This window comes from Penicillium argentinense, assembly GCF_028826775.1.
Source record: "Penicillium argentinense strain IBT 30761 chromosome Unknown utg000004l_segment0_segment0, whole genome shotgun sequence".
In the NCBI taxonomy this organism is placed as follows: Eukaryota; Fungi; Ascomycota; class Eurotiomycetes; order Eurotiales; family Aspergillaceae; genus Penicillium; species Penicillium argentinense.
This window is the reverse complement of record NW_026622663.1, coordinates 4,708,537-4,727,152: the sequence shown is the minus strand read 5'-3', so window position 1 is coordinate 4,727,152 and position 18,616 is coordinate 4,708,537. Positions and strand designations below refer to the sequence as shown.

Here is an 18,616-nt window from a genome sequence, read left to right as displayed (position 1 = left end):
CTGGCGGCGGGCGCAGATTTAAAGGGCGCTAGGGAAGCCGACGGTGACGGGGGCGACCGGGGGACGGACACTGGGGTCTGGAACCGAGTGGCTAGCGGCGACCGAGGCGGCAGGGCCGTGGAAAAAGGATCAGGAAAGGAAATCCGACGATAAAGGCGCGTTGAGGAGAACATCCACGGCAGGTCCTCCAATGAGGGTCTACAGGTACAGGAACCGGGACGGTGTCAGCAGCGTCTGCAATCCCGGGGGCGATGCTTCTGATGTCAGAGCCGGAGGTTGAAGAGGGTTCACCCGAATTGTGGAGCGGGACGACAAGGGCGGTCACGTCACAAAGCGGCGACGGATTTTCGTTGACTGGTTCTACCGGAGGGCCGCTGGGTCTGCTGGAGACTGTTTGGAGACTGTTGGAGCCCTGGGCGTCACACTGGCCCCAGCGGCGCGGTCGGCATTCTGCCGGGTGAGCCCAAGAGGGACAAGCCCGGGCGGTGGTGGACCGCTGCATTTTTCAGTGTGCCCGTGCCGATCCTCACATGTCTGAGTCTGTCCTCGTCTGCTCCACCATCTACCCGGTTCGCTGGCACCTCATCCGGTTCTTTCTCGTCATCGCAACCATGAAGGCAAAGACCGCGGGCAGACCTGCCCCGACGGGTCCCTTTGGGGACGAGTTCCGCACCAGCAAGAGGGACAAGCGGCAGATCAGGCACGCGACCCTCATGTCGAAGATCGCAAAGAATGCCAGCAGAACCCCGAAGCGCCGTCGGGCCTCGAAGAAACTGGTCGCCAACCTCGAATCGCTCGCCGATGCCCTCCCAGATGCCGCCGACGAGTCGCACAATGCCGCCAGTCAAGTCAATGTCATCAAGCAGAAGACCCTGCGTCACAAACCGGGCGCCATGAAGCGTCGTGAGAAGTTGGAGAAGGTCGAGCGCGATCGATTCACGAGAAATATGGCACAGATGTCAAGTCTGCAACCCCAAGCTGCGTCGACGAGTGAAACCAACCCGGACGCCAATTCCAACCCCACGGCCAGCCGATGGTCGGCACTGCGGAATTTTATCTCGCAGACAATGGAACAACAGCCTGTCTTCAAGGCGAACCCATGATGTTCTGGTGCACATGCACATACCCCGCGTACATCCCTCATCGAACAAACTCGATAACTACCCCATGATTGGAATGACTGGGTAGTGGACTTCAGCCATAAATGCGACACAGCGCGAATTGACACCTACTGGATCGGGCATAATCACAGTGAAAGACCGAGAGAGATTTGTGCTCCGCGGTCTTAGTGGGGTCTGGAAGGCATCCTGGAAACGGACATAAATACCTTCGAGCAATGGCCCGGTCACCGAATCGCAGATACAATCTCCAGGCCAATAGATACCAATCGAGTCTAAGGAGTGCTTTCTATCGATGACCACAGTTATCTTAAGGGCCAATCTTAACCTCAACAATGCTGCAAGCGATCGCAGAATCACCGCAAAGTCTATTTTCTCCAGCTTGTAGGTTGTATACTGAATAACAGTTGCAAGAGCACAAAAATCAAGAAACCCCCAACCACAAGACCTAATGTACCAAGCTCCGAATAAACTGATCTAAGCAACTCTAATACGCACTGCCGAGCTATCTTGTCATTCTACTGAGAAAGTCAGGACTTGATCTTGCACAAGCCACCGTCATCCCAATCCTCACTGCCCACCCCCTTGCGGGCGATGAACAGACCCTTGGGGTCCCATTTCTGCTTAACACGATACAAACGAGGGTAGTTGGGACCCCAGAATGAGGCCTGAAAATCGGGCTCATAGCCACTCGCTTCGTTCAAATAAGCACCCATGTGGCTTGCGCCCTCGACGGACCGTAGGATCGGGATCTCCACCTCAGTGGCGTTCTTTATCACCGAGTGCTGCTGCCCAAGAGTCGCATTCCATTGCCAATCCCTGCTTAAGAGCAGGTGAGAGACTGTCTTGCGCCAGGCCGGATTGACGGCACTGTCAATGTTCTTGCTCGCAGCAACAGCCGGGCCGGCAACGACATGTCCGATGAATGAGGAATATGGGTCCCAACGAAGACTCTTCCACGCCGTGGCTAGTCGACCAGGGCCATTGTCCGACAACATGAGGTCCTTCGAATAGAGGCGGGAGACAAGTAGGGAAGAGATGCTGCCTGTTGTGTCGGTGCCCCCTTCCTGGAGAAGGACAGTGAAAATGGTCGAGTTCACACTGGGGAACGGAATCGCTGCGTCATCAACCTTCACACCTCCCACCTGCTGCAGCTTGCTCTTCAATGGTTCGTAAAGCTTCGCAATCTCGTTTTGGTCTGTTTTCTCCGGGAAGAAGAGCAGGGAAGTGAGGCTCGAAACACTAGTGTTTGGACCGAGGGGCAGGTTGGGAGAGCCGAAGTAGTATCCCGAGCCACCGGCATCGTTGAGTGATGGGAGCGCAGCATGAAATTCACTGAATGCCTTCCAGAAACGTGGATCGTCTCCCGAAGTGGTGATGTTAATGTTATACGCAATCACTGGCGCTTCAGGGTGTGTCCGAATCGTGACACGGGTCACAACGCCGAAGCTGCCCCCGCCACCTCCTCGAAGAGCCCAGAAGAGGTCCGGATTCTGGTATGAATTTGCTGTAACAAGAGTACCCTGCATACTGGTTAACTATATTTGGCTGGTTTTCCCTTTCCATTTGCTGACTCACGTTGGCGGTTACAACCTCAAACTCGAGAGCGTTGTCCGAAGCCAATCCCTTCCAGGCACCAAAAGGACTATGTCCGCCTCCTTGAATATAGCCACCAGCAGCCCCAACGGTATGCGATGACCCTGCAATTACCGTTCTGTTGCGTGCTGCGACTGCATTGTATAGCTCCGACAGTTGCACACCAGCAGCTATCGTCACCGCTGGACCAGCACCCTTACCCTTGGGTGCACCTTTCGGAACAAAGTCGTCCACCACCTGGATATCTTTCATCTCGTGGGTCAAGATTTGCAACGACTCCGGTGCCAACGAGCGACCCAGGAAGCAATGGCCGGTGTTTTTGATAGCAAGTCTCAGATTGTGGGCGCTGGCGAACTGGACGGCTTTCTGGACATGCGAGGCGGTTCGTACCTTGGCCGAATAGAGGGAGATCCGACCTTGTCCACATCGGCTGTTTCGAGGCGATTCAATATAACACGATTCGTGATGCTCCGGCCAGGCCTCCCAATTCTGCCATTGACCGGCTCCGGGCTGGGATGAACGCCAGAAAGAGTTTGTCCAAAGCTCCGTCGTGGTATTGCATGCCTGCGCATTGTAATCAGCCGCATGGCAGACTGATGCAAGAGGTCGAACGGCCACCAGGTTGCCCTCAATAGTGTCATTCAAGGCGGACCATTGTTGATGTGAAGGCCAACAAGCGTCATGAGGTCGACAACGGCAATGGCCTGCCTGGGGCGCAGCGATCGCACCAGCCGACAGCAGAGACAGGTATAGATATTTCAAGCTAATCATGGTAAAAATCCAGCTTGATTAATTCATGTAGGATTTCATACTAGTACTCTACGTTTTCCTCACAAGGGAGCTAGAGGGGTCTTTTATAACATGCTGCCTCGAGGCAGTGCATGCTGGCTGTGATGGATACGAGCTCATTTGCCCCGTCCCACGAAGGTTGACCAAGGCAGACTATTTGGAACAATACGAGATTACCAGATTCGGACAAGCGTGACCCCTGCAGATCGCATTCGTATTGGCCGCAGATGACATCAGCGCCCGCCCAAAGGAGAAAGCTCGCGAAGATGACCCAAAGAGGAAATCCCATAAATGATACTCAGATATAGACACCAACGACCACGGACAAGCATACAGAATTCCACCAGGCCCAAAGTACATACAAGCAGGATGAGACCAGTAGAAATGCCTTGTGCCAAACCCTTCTCAAAAGGGTCAAGCGCAATGATCCTGACTTGAAAGTGTTACTATCACTAGTACCTATTATAGCCGTGGTGCCGTATTACTGGTGGGATAAATGGAAGATGAAGCTATACAAAATACTTTGCAAGAACAGGCACCTGCACTTGTCCACCCCAAGGGACTGGTTGGTAGGGGGCCCCAAGGTAGGCTGATCACCGCGCCGAACGTGCCGAACAAGCACAACCGGGCAATGACTCAGCCGATAAGATCACCTGCGGGGAAAGCTCCAATGGTCACCGTATCTGATCCACCACAAGTCGCTTCCCCCCTCTCAAAAGCTACATCGCATCAGATCCCTTTCGCCTCCTTGTCATCGTCCCTATTTTGCAGTTTTCAGGCCATGCTGAGGCGGCCTCTCCACCGTCGGGCGCTGGCCTGGGCCTATCATGAGACTGTTCGGTCTGGCCGATCTCGGCCGAACCTCTTATCCCTGGGCCAGACACGCCCTTTCACCAGCTCCTCAACTAGTTTTCCAACTGCGTCGCAGTTCAACCGATCCGATTTCACAAATCAGCCGTTCACCGGCAGCTATGAACCCGGGCTCCCAACCACGGGCCCGTTGGCTTCAACTCCGGCCTTCGGCGCTCCGCGCATTACCCCCAAGGTCCTAAAGCAATATCTTGACCAGTTTGTGGTCGGACAGGATCGTGCAAAGAAGGTATTGAGTGTCGCAGTGTACAATCACTACCAGCGGGTACAGGAGCTCCAAAGACGGGAAGAGGAGCAAGAGGAACTTCAGGCGAAGCGGCAACGGAGGGAAGCCTTTGAAAGACACCCTTTAGAAGGTGCGTTCTCGGAACATCGTCCCGTGTGGCCTATAGTACCTAACTAGGAGCTTATTACGCAGATGAATTCCCCGGCCAACAGCGCACCGTTGGACTCCCGTCTACACCTAAATCCCGTCAGGCCACCCCGTTGGATCAAATTGAGCTGGTGGACACTTCACCATTACAACTAGAAAAGTCAAACATACTGCTCCTTGGCCCTTCGGGTGTTGGTAAAACCCTCATGGCAAAAACGCTTGCGCGGGTGCTGTCGGTGCCTTTCAGTATTTCCGACTGCACCCCCTTCACGCAAGCTGGCTATATCGGAGAAGATGCCGAGACATGTGTGCATCGGCTGCTGGCAGCTGCAAACTACGATGTCGAGCAGGCAGAACGTGGTATCATTGTCTTAGATGAGGTCGATAAAATTGCCGCCGCCAAAGTTAGCCACGGCAAGGACGTGGGTGGGGAAGGTGTGCAACAAGCACTGCTCAAGATCATTGAAGGTACGACGGTCCAGGTCCAGGCCAAGCCGGAGAAAAATCCTCGCACAGCGAGTCCGCCAAATTCCTATCCCTCCAATAGTCCCCTAGGGAATACACCATTCCAGCCAAACAATAGCAACCCCCAGGCTGTAAAGGGAGAGGTTTACAATGTGCGCACGGACAACATACTCTTCATCTTCTCGGGGGCCTTCATGGGCCTGCACAAAGTGGTCATGGACCGGATTTCTAAAGGCTCCATGGGCTTTGGTCAACCCGTCCGAGCCGCGGCCAGCTCAAGTGACCAACCAGGTCCATCGGCTTCTTCTCCAACAGAGCCACTTCTAATCCAACCTGGCTCTGAAGAAGAGGCACTTTACAAAAAGCATCTCCCCTTTTTCACATCTGCATCTCCCTCTGGACCAGGAAGCGAACCGACCTATTTTAACGCACTGGACCTCCTCACCCCCACCGACTTGCAAACGTATGGGTTCATTCCCGAGCTGATCGGGCGAATCCCCGTCACCGCCGCTTTATCGACACTAACCCAACCCTTACTTCTCCGCATCCTTACCGAGCCTCGCAACTCCCTGCTGGCCCAGTACACCACTCTTTTATCTCTGTCTGGGATCGAGTTGCGCTTCACCACGCCTGCATTGCACAAAATCGCAGCGAATGCCTTTTCAATGGGGACTGGTGCTAGAGCCTTACGCACCGAGATGGAAACAATACTCAGTGATGCTATGTTTGAAGCACCCGGTTCTAGCGTCAAATTCGTTCTAGTGACGGAGGCGGTTGCCAACCGGGACGAGAAACCTATCTACCTCGCTCGCGGCCAAGGCGGTAAATTCCATGCAATGATTTCCGCCGAGGAGAGTAAGTGGGAGGAAAACTCGCGGCGTGACAAGAAGGCAAAAGAGAAGAAAGACAAGTCGCAGAGCGAGTGTGGCGATGGACATGCATCTAGCTTTCAGGAATATCGAAAGCGGGCCCTGGGTTAGTTTCGTTATTGAATCGGTCTCTTTTAAACTCCAGAGCCCCTGCGTGGCTTGATTCGATTCTTAGCGTCCAATGTAAATAAAGTTTGGCTTTTGATACGAGGACTTCACGTGCGTTGATACCCTAACCCCGAGGATGGTAAGGTAAGGTATACAGTTGTATAATTTGGCAGCATCGTATCATATTTAGGCATTTCTATGGTAACCTACCATAATTCTGAAAGTGTTCGAGTGTGTATGTGATGCATCGTGCTTTGAGACTTCCATATACATTATGGGTCCATACTTAGGTACTCCTGAACTACTGGCCGAACTCGATACTTCGTGGCTGGCTTGTTCCTGAGCAGTGGGCCTGTTAGGATCACATGATGGTTCGATTCCAGAATGCCCAACAATATTGACTATGAGGGCTTGGCTTTTTTTCTGATTGTATCAGATTATACATAGATGTATGGATTGCCCCATTAAAATGTGACAATATTACGTATGGTGGGATCAAAATTTACTGGAGACCGATACAGCCACACACCCTTTCTTCCTCTACACACCCCCTGACCTCTTCAGGCGTCTGCGAGTTCTTCGGCTTGAGTGTCCTCGCTGTGCGGGTCAAAACAAAACAACTTACTTCTCTACGAGAAGAATTATTCTAGCCCGATCCCTTTCATTTTGCATGGCGCATTTATCTCTAGAATAATTAATCAGACAGCTGATCACTCAGGGACTGGGTAGATGACCGGTGCAGGTAGCTGACCTGCTGGAGATAGGCGACTGGGCAATCAACCTGACTGTTCTCAAGACCATAGTCGACGTGGTATTCGGCGAGGAAACTTGCACCATGTTTGATCAAGGTTCTAGGGCTGTATCATCTGGGCGAAGCCATGACGTGGGTGTGGTCTGAGACGAAGGAGGTGTGGAAGCATCAATCTCCTATACTAAACACTGAGTTTCCTACATGACGATGCCCAACACTACCTAGGCACCTCTATATAGTGGATTTCCTCTGCCGGTAGGCTCGCCGAATAAATTTCAAACTGGGCTCAGACTCAGTGAGCTGCTCAGTAACATCACGTGATTGATCAGTGAGGCCCAATGAGCGCTCAGTGAACGCGCAGAGCGTGCTCAGTCTGATTGGATGTTCACTGATTACTCAAATACTGATCAGAGGCATCTAACTAGTTAACTAGGCTGAATTGTAACGGGTTAGACCCGCTTCTCACTATATGGCCTTGCCATATAACTAGCCCGCTTCCGTTCTGCCACCGCTCTGTCCGCTTACTTCTGTTGTTTTGCTTGTTCCGCTCTTTTCCTCCTCCAAGCTTTTTGTAGACAGCATGCGACCATCGCCTAGTTGAATTTAAGCTCGGCCATAGCCCCTCACATGAATCACGCCATGTCAAAGTTAATCTGCGATTGGAAACAGTAGTGTATATCGCCACGGCTCCTTGGCCAGATGGTGAAGGGAATGTTAGGATAAAGCATAAGCATGATTCCCCGGTATGGAGAAGAGGTGGGAAGCGGGAAAACATTGGGACCGGGGATGCTTGACGTGCTGTGATTTAGTTATCCTGGCTATCTGTGCCTTCGCGCACCCGCCGCTTCCGTTCGCGCACCCACCGCGGAAGCGGCGGGTGCGCGAAGGCACCGATGTCACATGGGGCCAGACAATTTATAAGTGATTCTTCTTATTCTTATTCTAACTGTCAGCAAACACTAGCATTAACATTATCCACCCTCATCTATCCAGCTTAGCGACTTTCAGACTACCCCGAGGGCCTGCACAAATGGTGTCGCAACTGCAATCCCATATCAATGAGATCCCCAATCTCGCCCTGTCTGATGCCATCCAGGCTATCATCGACCTCGCCCCCGGTCTAACCGCCTCGGTATCCCCCACAGGCCAATACGTCATCCATCATCACGACTACGAAGGCCCCGCCCATCTGAACGACCTGGCCAGCCACTACCTCGAATGCGGTCGCCGGTGCACAAACGAGCATGCGCCATTCCGGCAGCGCCTGCTCCACCAAACCCTAGACGATGTATTCGACAATCTCTACGGCCCAGCATACAAAGCTCTGCTAGCCGGCCTCAATGATGGCTCTGTCGTTCTTCCCGAGCGTAGGGACGACAGAGGCTGCGCATGCTGCGCCGGGGAGCCAGATGCGTTAATCTTGGCTGGGTTCAGCACATGTGAGGCGTTCTACTTCGAAGAGGAGGAGTACCGACGCCTCTTTCGCGACCAGCCGGATCTCGGCTCGCGGACGAGCTTCTGGAATGACGGAGAGGAGCATAGGGAGTCGTGGATCATGGCATCGAAGGAGCAGCTTGAACATGCCACGGCGCTCGACTCGGCCGTTTCGAGTAGGCTTTAGCAGAAAGTATAAGATTTCACCGACAACTTCATTCTTAGCGTTGACCCCCACCATCGAGCGTCCATGACAAGGTTGTCAACAAGTGGGGGCGTTGACATGAAAACATGGTGACCTAGAGCGGGGAACGAAGTATGCTATTTTCAGCCGTTGTCAAAAACAGCCACGGTGGGGGATAGCGAATCGGCAGGGTTTATATAACTAAATGGTCCAACGATGTTGCACCACAGTTAAGCTGAGGCGGCCAAGTGTGGCGGCTGCGTGCAATACGATAGGGTGATAATCACCCACACTTCTCACCCCTATTCGCGCGACGCTCAAGCGGCTCTTAACCTAAGCTCACCCAGTCTGTCAGACCAGGGCGAGGCATAGCGGTTCATCTGCCTACCTGATTGGTCTTGAGGCTTTTGGGTACTAATTTGGGCTCTTGGGTCTAATTTACTTAATTATACGCTGCTGTCAGTATGACATTGGCTAATTCCTCTTTTATTTTCAGCATGAGGGTCAGTTTGGGAGACTATAGAACCCGATATTTCCCTCTTGAGGGAGTTCAAAGCAAAAGCCATGATCAGCCAGTGAACTCATTACAATACATGCCCAAACATTCAGCGCTGACTTGGTGAGGGAAAAAAACTTGATATATTTGCTTCCCGCATGATCTTCCTTGTGTCTATGCAGCAGTGCGATGGTCAAACACGGTCGGGAAGACCGGGAGTCCACCTATGAACTGGCGTGCTAGTTGGATAAATCGCCGATCACACGTTATGCTTCTGTGAACCCTAAGCGATCATGAGCACCCTTTTAGATTAGATACGGACATATGTAGCCCCAAACAAGAGGCCACTACAGATATGGGCCATGCCGCCCCGAGAGAAACCTCTTAGGAGAGTTGACGAAATGAGAAGCAGCTTTTATGTCTATTTCGGGGCTATGGAGAGCTTCTTATTAGTGGCGTTGTAAGACGACGTTAATGAAAAGTTGTTTTCGGGAAGATCGTCTTAGGAAATATCCCCACTTGGAAATTTCGGAACAAAAGCTTTCTCTTAAGAGGGAACCCTTTTTGAGAAAATTCTCTTGAGAGGAAACTAGTCCTGTGAGACCCGACCAGCGAGCAGAGGGCAGACAAGAGGAAATATGTTATGAGAGACTGTTCTTCGAGTCACAGACCTCCTATAAACGTCATCCTAGGCCCATCTCGCTTTCAACAGGTACGAGGGCCTACCATTAGTGTTGCTTGGAAGACACAACCGCTGCGGAGGTGGATTCAGTGGTTCAGTCCCCGCTCCCAATGTGGAGGGACTCCATTGGCCCATTGTGTCCGTTGCCTGGTGAAGTGGGTCACACTCGAGACACAACGACCGTAGTGGCCTATTCGGTAATGCTTGATGTGGCAAGTCATTGTACGCACTTTAGGCGAACTTTTCTTAACTAGTGAAGAGGGGAACGCTCGATGGCAGCACTCGCTGAGACGTGCGGGTCGATTCAGCAGAAAAACCACCACAAAGCACATGCGTAGCAATCAGGAAATAGCGAGAAACCCAAATGTAAGGGTCAGGTCGGGGAGATGTAAGAAGGTGTATTCTAGAACTAGCTATCCGGCCGTCACACAGCCTGGATGGCACCCATGTAGTAGGGGGAGGGGTCTCCCCACTACACTAGGGTACTATACTGTGCATGTGATACTTAATATACATTGGTGTATGGTCAGCGCATATATTGTGGTGTTGTTATCCAAGTAAGCACCATGATGCATGTGAATTGTCCAGCAGACAGACCATAGTGTAAATGCTGAATTAAGCGTACACCCACAGCACCAACTCCTAAATTCCAAGGCTATTCCAAACAGTGCATCACACTTTTACTGTAATACCTTACTTGATAGTTCCTTTAATCTGTGCATCAGAAAGTCAATTCATTTTGTGTTGTCGTTAATAGGATATCAAAATGACTAGGGCATAAAGTTGCAGAGATGCGCTCAGAGGAATAAAAGAAGACCACGATGGAAGCCTTCGATTAGCTCTCAATTCCCAGAGGGGGTCACGATTTCGCATATGCAGGCTTCTACGTTCACCTGTAAGGAGCAACTGATCTGTGCTCTGGAGGCTGGCCCCAGCGCTCATCACGCTGGGATGTTTCACAACCACCCAGTCGAGTGGCATCTGTATGAGAAGTACTGGGGGTAAAAGACTGTGGATCGGAAGTTGAGTCTCCAGGAGAATTGCCCGCTTGGCCGAGCTTTCCCTGAAGCTTTCCAAATAGGCTCTGCTCGTTGAATTTTGAACTTCTGGAAAAATAAATCGGTGCTGTAGAGCCGGACATGTCCCCAGTCTCTCCAACGCTGCATTAGCTGCGGTGATTTAGTAGAAGAGATGATAATGGGCCGTCGGAACTTCATAGCTTGTGTGAGTGTCCATCCCGCAAACGCCTCAGCTAAATGATCCAAGTCCATTTCTTTCCGCGAAAGGCCTCGGTGCGGGATCCGTAGCCTGGCAAAGAAAATGAAATTATGTTATTGTTTCCCCTGCGAATCTTCCCGAAATCTAGGCTGTCTTCCGAGAAGAAGGCGGAACTTCTGTCAACTGAGTTGGCTCGTTTGATCCAGACGATGGTAGAAAGCAGAAGGCGAGAATCCTCGCTTGCGGGTTGTTTCAATTGCTCTTCATGCATTTGGTTCAAGCGCTGCCAAGCGTTCGGAGGGAGTACGAGTTTCCAGAATTCTCCCCTCTCTGTCTCCCGGGCAGAAAACTCGAAAAACCGATAGACTAGAAGAGAGGCTCGTTTCAGGTCGATGAACACATCCTCGGGGATAAGAATCAAGCCTCCATCAGTGAAAAGGGGTTGAAAATGAGTGCTAGCCTTTCCCGTCCACCATCCGGGTCAGAGTCTTGGTCCATATCGTGGACTGTTAAGGACTGCTGCAGTGCCTGGCGTCTGTTTCTCCTCTCTTCCTGGCGAGCACGCTGGCGTAGCAGTTTTTCTCTTTTCCGGCGCTTCTGATCCTTGTCAAACGCCTTGATGTCAAAAGGGGGGATTTGTTTAGCCTTGATTACGGCCTTTTTCTTCTCCCATTCGGCAATGGTCTCCGCATTGAAGTTCTCCTCGGGCTCCCACTCAGACCGGTGGAGTGGAGAGCCCATCCATTTGACCAGATACAAGGGGTCTTTCCCCTGTTGGTTTTCTCGTGGAGGATTCCTTCGATCTCGTACTCATCTTGAGGCTCGCTGGCAACCGTTGAAGCAAGAGTCTTTGTCTGACTGATCTCCTGCGTCTCTCATCTCGACGTCTGAGTTTATGTGGGGAGTGTAAGGGAGTGAAATATTTAATCTTTGAGTAAGTAGTGAAGGGTAGTAATTTATCAAGAGCCGCCGCGGTGGTGCATGTGCCTCTGAGCCATGGGCGTCAATGATTATCCACGAATGTCGTCACAAAGAAAGAAACAGTCCCATTTTTAAGACGCGCGAAATTCTTCAACAGTCAGGGTGTATCTACACTTGCTTGTTTCAGATTTGATGTAGCCTGCGACAAAGTGGCAGGCGGGCGTAGGCGCAAAGCGGAACCAGGAATATCGTTGATGGCCGCGACGCGGCAAGAGCACACGCCCCACGTGACCCGAGCGTTAAGGAGGCACTCCACCCTGGAGGCATCACCCTCTCCCTGTCGCTGCCGCATAACCCCCGTTGTTTTTTCCCACTACTCCCCTGTCTTTCTTTCGCCCTCTTCATCTCAAAATGGCAAACGACGAGTATGATGTAAGTCTTTCGCTCCGCTACTCGGTTTTCCACGTCATCTAACCCTGTCTCTAGTTTCTTTTCAAAGGTAACGTTGCCTCGTGCGGCTGCCGCATCTCCTCCGCTCCGCCACTTCGTGTTCCCCCGGCGAAACTTTCCCTCTTCACCTGCGACCAGGTTTTCGACAAGTCTTCATACTAACAGGTGAATAGTGGTGCTTATCGGAGACTCGGGTGTCGGTAAATCTAACCTGCTGAGTCGATTCACCCGCAACGAATTCAACCTGGACTCGAAGTCCACCATCGGCGTGGAGTTTGCGACTCGCTCGATCCAGGTCGACTCCAAGACAATCAAGGCACAGATTTGGGATACTGCCGGTCAGGAGCGCTATCGTGCCATCACCTCTGCTTATTACCGTGGGGCTGTTGGTGCCCTCCTCGTCTATGATATCAGCAAGCACCAGACCTACGAGAATGTCAACCGGTGGTTGAAGGAGCTGCGGGACCATGCCGACTCTAACATCGTGATCATGCTTGTCGGTAACAAGAGTGATTTGAGGCACTTGCGTGCGGTCCCCACTGAGGAGGCCAAACAGTTTGCCAGTCCGTCCCCGCGACCCTCGAGTAGTGGCGAGAACCTTTTAGTGGCTGACGCTTGATAGGCGAGAACAACCTTTCCTTTATCGAGACCTCTGCTCTTGACGCCAGCAACGTCGAACTTGCTTTCCAGAACATCCTCACAGGTGGGTAGCCTGGCACACGAGGCTCGAAGTCTACTACAAGGAAGCTTACTGATCCAACTTGCAGAAATCTACCGCATCGTTTCGATCAAGGCCCCCGACGCTGGCGACTCGAGCTCAAACCAGCCCGGTCAAGGCCGACCCGTTATCGATTTCACCCCGCAGGAGAATGACCAGAAGCAGGGCTGCTGCTAGACGCGTCAGGTAGCCGCAACGACTCTTCTTTTACAATGTGATTTTTGAAACGGCCTTGGTTTTTGATGGTGTCATTTGATGCGAAGATGAATGCGCAGGCGGGATGTGGTAGAGAACAGGGGAAGATGGAGTGTCAACCCGGACATATCCCTCGATATTCGAACCTCTGCGTTTTCTTTTCCCCTTATCCTGTTTCTGTTTAGTTTCTCTGTGTGGTCCCCAACGAAATTGATGCTTCCACCAGAACCTGATTCTGATCGTTTCCCCTGTTGGTGCTCCGCCGTCGCTGGTGCAATGAATTTGGTTGGGCGTCACTTTTAAGGCTATAGGATATTGTTTGTATCCTCTGGAAAATCAGTACATTCGAATTCCCCGCAATACAATGTGTATCTCACTTGTAGCCGCCCTTTCATGGTGCCGAAGTGTACAATAGATAGTGGTAGTATTGCCTGTGGTCCAGATCTTGCCACGACGCCTCGGGTCCACTTGCAGCTCCACCTGAGAATGTGTCTCGCCAACAGCCATTATGGGAGAGGAAAGCATCGGCACCTAGTGTCCCGTGGTTGATAAGGGAGCGGATTTGAGATTTGGATCAAGTGCCATATACACTCTTGTCCATGAGGGCCTTTTCCAATTGAGTGCATAAACAACAACAGCACCTCAGGGCCATCAGCAGTTCACACTAATTTGACCACAAATGCCGTTCATATACGCAATTTCACAAAATGCAATAACCGGTGTCGAGACTGCTACGGAATATTGTGATGAAACACTACACACTATAGTAGCAAGGCACAACATTTATGAATTTCATCTTATACATGAATAAAATCACATCACGTAGAAGATGATCACGGTCAGGTTTCACTGCGATGGGGATTGTAACGTCTACACTAAACTACTAGTAGGTACTCGAGCAACCTGAACCTCGGAAGGGGTACGTGATGGAATGCCAGATACTTTTTGAAATTAACCACTATGAGACATTGCCTTGACGCCGGAGCAGACCATGATATCGTCGAATCAAATATACATGTAGTCGAAACATTGAGAGAGAGATGCAGAGAGCATGCGACGCCCAGAAAAACAACAAGAGAATTCAATGATTCTTACGCAAACAGCTCCCTCACTCCCAGAGCATTGGGCTTCCGCGACGAGTTGTCGGTCAATCCCAGATCTGTCCGCTTGGCCACCCGGTCGGTCTGCGTGTCCCTGCGCGCCGCGTAGCGACCAGCTTTGCTCATCCGAATCTCGCGACGAACCTGGTTGGGGCTGACGTACTCCTTGTTCTCGTAGATGACAGGGCCACCGAAGCTACCCTCCAGGATCACGATGGGGGTCAGAACAAAGCGAGGTCCGATCTCCACCAATGACACTTCCGGCAGACCACCATCTTTGCCTTTAGGAACAGGCTTGACGGTCTCCTCGCCATCTTTCTTCTTACCACCACCTTCAGACTCACGGATCTCGTAGACGCGAATCCAAATCTTGCCATCCACGCCGAAAATACCAATGATGCGATCAACGAAGGGCTTCATGCCCTTGACCCCTCGCTTAGGAACACAGAAAATTCCGCGCAGCATCTCGCGGACCAGAGCACGGTACTCGTTACCGGGGGCACCGGCACCCATGTCCGGACCGTGGTCGTCGAATGATTGGTCGAAGACCACAATGCCTCGGCCACCCTTCAGGCAATTACCAGCAAAACCAGCACCGAGCTCTCCCATAGTGTGCAAGTTGTTGAGGTGGAACTTAATCGTAGGTCCATTCGGGGGCCGTGCAAGCCAGAGATAGAGATCTTGCCCGTTCTTACGGGCCTCGAGGAAAAAGATCATGTTGCATGAGTGCAGGTCAGCAAGAGAGTTCAGCAGAAGATTGTAACCGGCGGTCTTCTTCTTGGTGTCAAGCTTAGTCTCCTTATGAGTGTGTGGGAGGAGTGCGCAGAGGTCTGCCATGAGGTGTCGATGGCTGTGGAGAGGTAAAGATGGAATGTTAGATTTACAACTCCTTATGAAGATATGAAGCCTTACCGATGTGTGACACCGCGCGATGTCAAAATGAGCACCCGGGTCTTGGGCATGAAGCCCTGAGCAAGCTGCCTTTTCGCCGCGGCGATGCGGTCCTCCTCTTCTTCATCCTCTTCGCTGTCGGTGGTATCGTCCGCATCGTTGAGGAGTTCCTCGATCTCCATGTCCATGTCGTCATCCAGGTCCTCGACCGGCTGCCGGGCCTTCTTCTTCGAAACGGTCTTGTAGACTGCTGCCATAGTAAATTGCGATTGTCAAAGAATGCGACTGCACGATCAAGAAGCTTGAGGAGCTTCCGAGAGGCCTTCAGACACTTTCCGTAAAAGGCGGTGTGTGATTTTTTTCTGCCGACCATCGTCTTGGCGCTCCGTTTGTGGCAGTTTCCCACCGCCTTATACTGGGTCATGTGACAACGCCCCTCTTTTGGACTCTCGTTTGGAGGTGGGACAACTTGGGGTAGACAACCGTCGGGGATATGGATCTAGAGGGGCCTGGTGATGTTTCATGACTACTAAAAACCATTGAATTTCCCTGCGAATCATGAAGTTAATGCTCGACCTAACCCTAAAAAGCCCTCTTGCGATACTTTCATCCCTGCTACGCGATTCGCGAATTCAAGCTTCCTGCAAAGATCCCAGTCCTCATTTTTGCAATTTAACGCATAAAGCATCCCAGCGATAAAGGTATCTCCTGCACCCACAGGGCTGCAGCCAGTCAGCTCCGCGCATTTTCAACCCAGGTGAATATAAAGACTCACTCGACAACCTGAAAGTTTTCTGTAGTGTATGCTGCAGCATGCATGAATCTTCCTGTGGCCTTTTCATACAATTCGGCTCCATCCTGGCCCCATGTGCAGAAAAGATGCGATCTGAGGTTCGCCCATGGGTTAGATCTATTGTTGATTCTTTGTTGTCACATGGGTTGGTTTGGTGCTCACGCATTTGGTGTCTGGAATGATTGCTCCTTCAAGCATTCTCTTGCAGATGCATATCCGTAGCCCTTTTTCAATGATTAGCAGATTCCAAATTGACAAAAAAAATGCAAGGAGTATCGCGATGCCTTACCAGTGCCCATGATTTTGAATAGAACACCACATCGGCTGCATTCGCTAATTCTTGTAGGCCTGGCCGACCCGGCTTTTCAATTTCGACGCTGATAGGAGCAGAAGGGAATTCGGCGCGGAGGTGACGTATGCACTCGAGCACAATACCTGGCGCTCGGCCCTGTAGGAGCTTTAGTAAAACAGGACAACCCCTTCGAATGCTCTACCTCGGAAGTAAAGAGGCTAACGAAGCTTGATAAGAAAACCCAACCAAAACCTACCTCGAAATGGAACCATTTGGCCCGAGGGCCTAGATCTTGAGAAATTTGAACAAACTCTTCCACTGTCATGTCTGGAAGCTCATTGTGATTGACAACTGTCCGGCTCCCCGTTGACTGACTTTTGATAATGTAGCTCGAAGGTGGTTCCTCATAGCTTTCTCGGTAAATGCAACTACCAAGGTTCACATGCGGTTCAAACTGGGCTATTATCTGTCGAGACGCAATAGATGACCTCCTAGGGAGTACCGTGACTAGAGCCAAAGGAAGGTTTCCCGGAGAAATTCGAGCTAGTTGCTGCAGCACCTCGAGAGTATTGGGACAATTCCCGCCGCGCCGTCGAGAAATCCCTGACGCACGCAGCTTTTCATCCTCATCAGGGAAGTGTGGTGTCCTGGGCTATATTAGAAATACAGCCTTGACTTAGTACCTTTAAAATAGGCAGAGGTTCATGGGAGACTTGCGTGAGAATCGTATCGATGTAAAGAGCGCCAATGGCAACAACAGACATGCTGTGAATTTCTCAGTAAGGGCAGGCCTTGATACCGAGAATTCATTGGACTGGAAAAGGATTTTGTCCCAGTGTAGTAACCAAGAGATGCTCCCTATGGCAGTCGCAGCGGCAGGTCGACGTTCACCGGATTGGCCAAAGCCCACCTGGAGGGGCAGATTAGTCATACTGTGAAACCATTCAATAGGTTATTAGTTAACTATTGACTACTTACTGGCAAGCACTGCCCTACAACTAACATCGACGATGCATTTGCTAGATGTTGGTTACCACCTATTACTAGTATGCATCTCATGATATTTGTTAAATACGTAGCATACGGAAGTATATCAAACATGTTGCACTTTCGTAGCGAATGTGCCCTTCAATATGAGGCAGCGCTGCATATGCATGTGGTGCCAACATTTTCTTTCTTGAGAATTAGCAACAAGAAGCTTTTGTGAAGGGTTACCGACAAACAGATACTTTGTTCTCAAGAGTACCACGCATGCCATCTGCCATTAGATAGCTCAGTGCAGGTTATAAATGGCGTTGATACGGTTCATCCAAGTGCATCGGCTATTGATTATCCCTCACTTCTACACAGAACTTGGGTCACCTCACATCTAACCCCAGAAGTACCGGACTGCCCGCGGGTGCATCTTAAGTTTTTAACCATGGTTCAACGAACTAAAGTGCTGGAAACAGACGGACCAACTCCAAAGTTTCTCTATGCTATCATCAAGCAGCTGGATTTGAAGCTGGTGAGTATTGCAATGTGAAGTTCAATCTCAGGAAATCAAGACTTATATCATTTTAGATTGACTGGAATAAAGTCGCGGAGGAACTGGAAATTTCCAACGGCCACGCTGCCAGAATGCGTTATTCTCGGTTCCGTTCACAAATCGACGGCCACGGTTCAACACCACGATCAAGGAAAAAGAGCGCCAAGAAAGAAGAAAAAGCGGCCGAAGCTAAAGGCAGCATAGCAACGCCGCTCGCCCAGGCCTGTTCGGGAGCGTTGCCAAGAATGAAGTCATCAGACTCCATGTTCCAGCAGGGAGGGCGTTATATAAAATATGAGCATGGAAATCAAAAATTTTCTCAAAGCCAGGCTTTCTTGGAAGGATCGGAGTATTGCCCATTTCCCTCCATGATGCCGCAATCCACTTTGCCATTTTCGCCCTTGCCTCCATACAACCATCACGGAATCCCCTGCTCCATGTCACCTGGTATCTTCCCTTCGGTGCCTTCAATGCCAGGTTCAAGCTCTGGGCAATTTGGAATCTCAACATACCCACCATCGTTGACATCACAGGATTTCAACATTCAGGACACAACCATCTCACAGGCACAACCACAGCATACTTTCAACCATGCCCCGACAATTACCTGGGAGACTCTTGCACCATCCCAGTCAGATATGGGACCAGTGAAAAGCGAGGATGAGACTAAAATACCTAATTTGAAAAAGGAACCGCAACAAACTGACATTGAGATCAAACAAGAGGCACCTACAGTGGAATAAAGCTCTCAGAATGTTTGGCAACTTCTTTTCAA

General features: G+C 51.0%; 9 protein-coding genes across 9 annotated transcripts; 5 read left to right on the top strand and 4 right to left on the bottom strand.

Moving 5' to 3' along the window:
* Positions 1–530: 530 nt before the first annotated feature.
* On the top strand, positions 531–1,103 carry N7532_004686 (FAM207/SLX9 family protein; the record flags this gene model as incomplete). The annotated part of the gene is made up of 1 exon (XM_056617180.1): positions 531–1,103. One exon carries the CDS (start codon positions 531–533, stop codon positions 1,101–1,103), a length of 573 nt encoding a protein of 190 aa, XP_056477537.1.
* Positions 1,104–1,648: 545 nt separating this feature from the next.
* Positions 1,649–3,485, bottom strand: N7532_004685 (FAD-dependent oxidoreductase; the record flags this gene model as incomplete). Its single annotated transcript, XM_056617179.1, has 2 exons — positions 1,649–2,641; positions 2,697–3,485. The coding sequence occupies 2 exons, from the start codon at positions 3,483–3,485 to the stop codon at positions 1,649–1,651; spliced, it is 1,782 nt and encodes a 593-aa protein (XP_056477536.1).
* Positions 3,486–4,284: 799 nt separating this feature from the next.
* N7532_004684 (putative ATP-dependent Clp protease) lies at positions 4,285–6,191 on the top strand (the record flags this gene model as incomplete). Its single annotated transcript, XM_056617178.1, has 2 exons — positions 4,285–4,729; positions 4,777–6,191. 2 exons carry the CDS (start codon positions 4,285–4,287, stop codon positions 6,189–6,191), a joined length of 1,860 nt encoding a protein of 619 aa, XP_056477535.1.
* A 1,778-nt stretch (positions 6,192–7,969) lies between these two features.
* N7532_004683 (uncharacterized protein) lies at positions 7,970–8,560 on the top strand (the record flags this gene model as incomplete). Its single annotated transcript, XM_056617177.1, has 1 exon — positions 7,970–8,560. The coding sequence occupies one exon, from the start codon at positions 7,970–7,972 to the stop codon at positions 8,558–8,560; it is 591 nt and encodes a 196-aa protein (XP_056477534.1).
* Positions 8,561–11,370: 2,810 nt separating this feature from the next.
* On the bottom strand, positions 11,371–11,694 carry N7532_004682 (uncharacterized protein; the record flags this gene model as incomplete). The annotated part of the gene is made up of 1 exon (XM_056617176.1): positions 11,371–11,694. The coding sequence occupies one exon, from the start codon at positions 11,692–11,694 to the stop codon at positions 11,371–11,373; it is 324 nt and encodes a 107-aa protein (XP_056477533.1).
* Positions 11,695–12,285: 591 nt separating this feature from the next.
* N7532_004681 (Rab family GTPase) lies at positions 12,286–13,219 on the top strand (the record flags this gene model as incomplete). Its single annotated transcript, XM_056617175.1, has 5 exons — positions 12,286–12,306; positions 12,361–12,373; positions 12,498–12,887; positions 12,947–13,027; positions 13,092–13,219. The coding sequence occupies 5 exons, from the start codon at positions 12,286–12,288 to the stop codon at positions 13,217–13,219; spliced, it is 633 nt and encodes a 210-aa protein (XP_056477532.1).
* A 1,109-nt stretch (positions 13,220–14,328) lies between these two features.
* N7532_004680 (ribosome biogenesis protein BRX1) lies at positions 14,329–15,485 on the bottom strand (the record flags this gene model as incomplete). The annotated part of the gene is made up of 2 exons (XM_056617174.1): positions 14,329–15,187; positions 15,250–15,485. The coding sequence occupies 2 exons, from the start codon at positions 15,483–15,485 to the stop codon at positions 14,329–14,331; spliced, it is 1,095 nt and encodes a 364-aa protein (XP_056477531.1).
* A 299-nt stretch (positions 15,486–15,784) lies between these two features.
* Positions 15,785–16,959, bottom strand: N7532_004679 (pfkB family kinase; the record flags this gene model as incomplete). The annotated part of the gene is made up of 5 exons (XM_056617173.1): positions 15,785–15,950; positions 16,004–16,138; positions 16,184–16,245; positions 16,311–16,469; positions 16,570–16,959. Coding segments are annotated over 5 exons (912 nt in total), but the record flags the coding sequence as incomplete, so codon positions are not given.
* Positions 16,960–17,733: 774 nt separating this feature from the next.
* N7532_004678 (uncharacterized protein) lies at positions 17,734–18,584 on the top strand (the record flags this gene model as incomplete). Its single annotated transcript, XM_056617172.1, has 2 exons — positions 17,734–17,820; positions 17,877–18,584. 2 exons carry the CDS (start codon positions 17,734–17,736, stop codon positions 18,582–18,584), a joined length of 795 nt encoding a protein of 264 aa, XP_056477529.1.
* Positions 18,585–18,616: the final 32 nt, after the last annotated feature.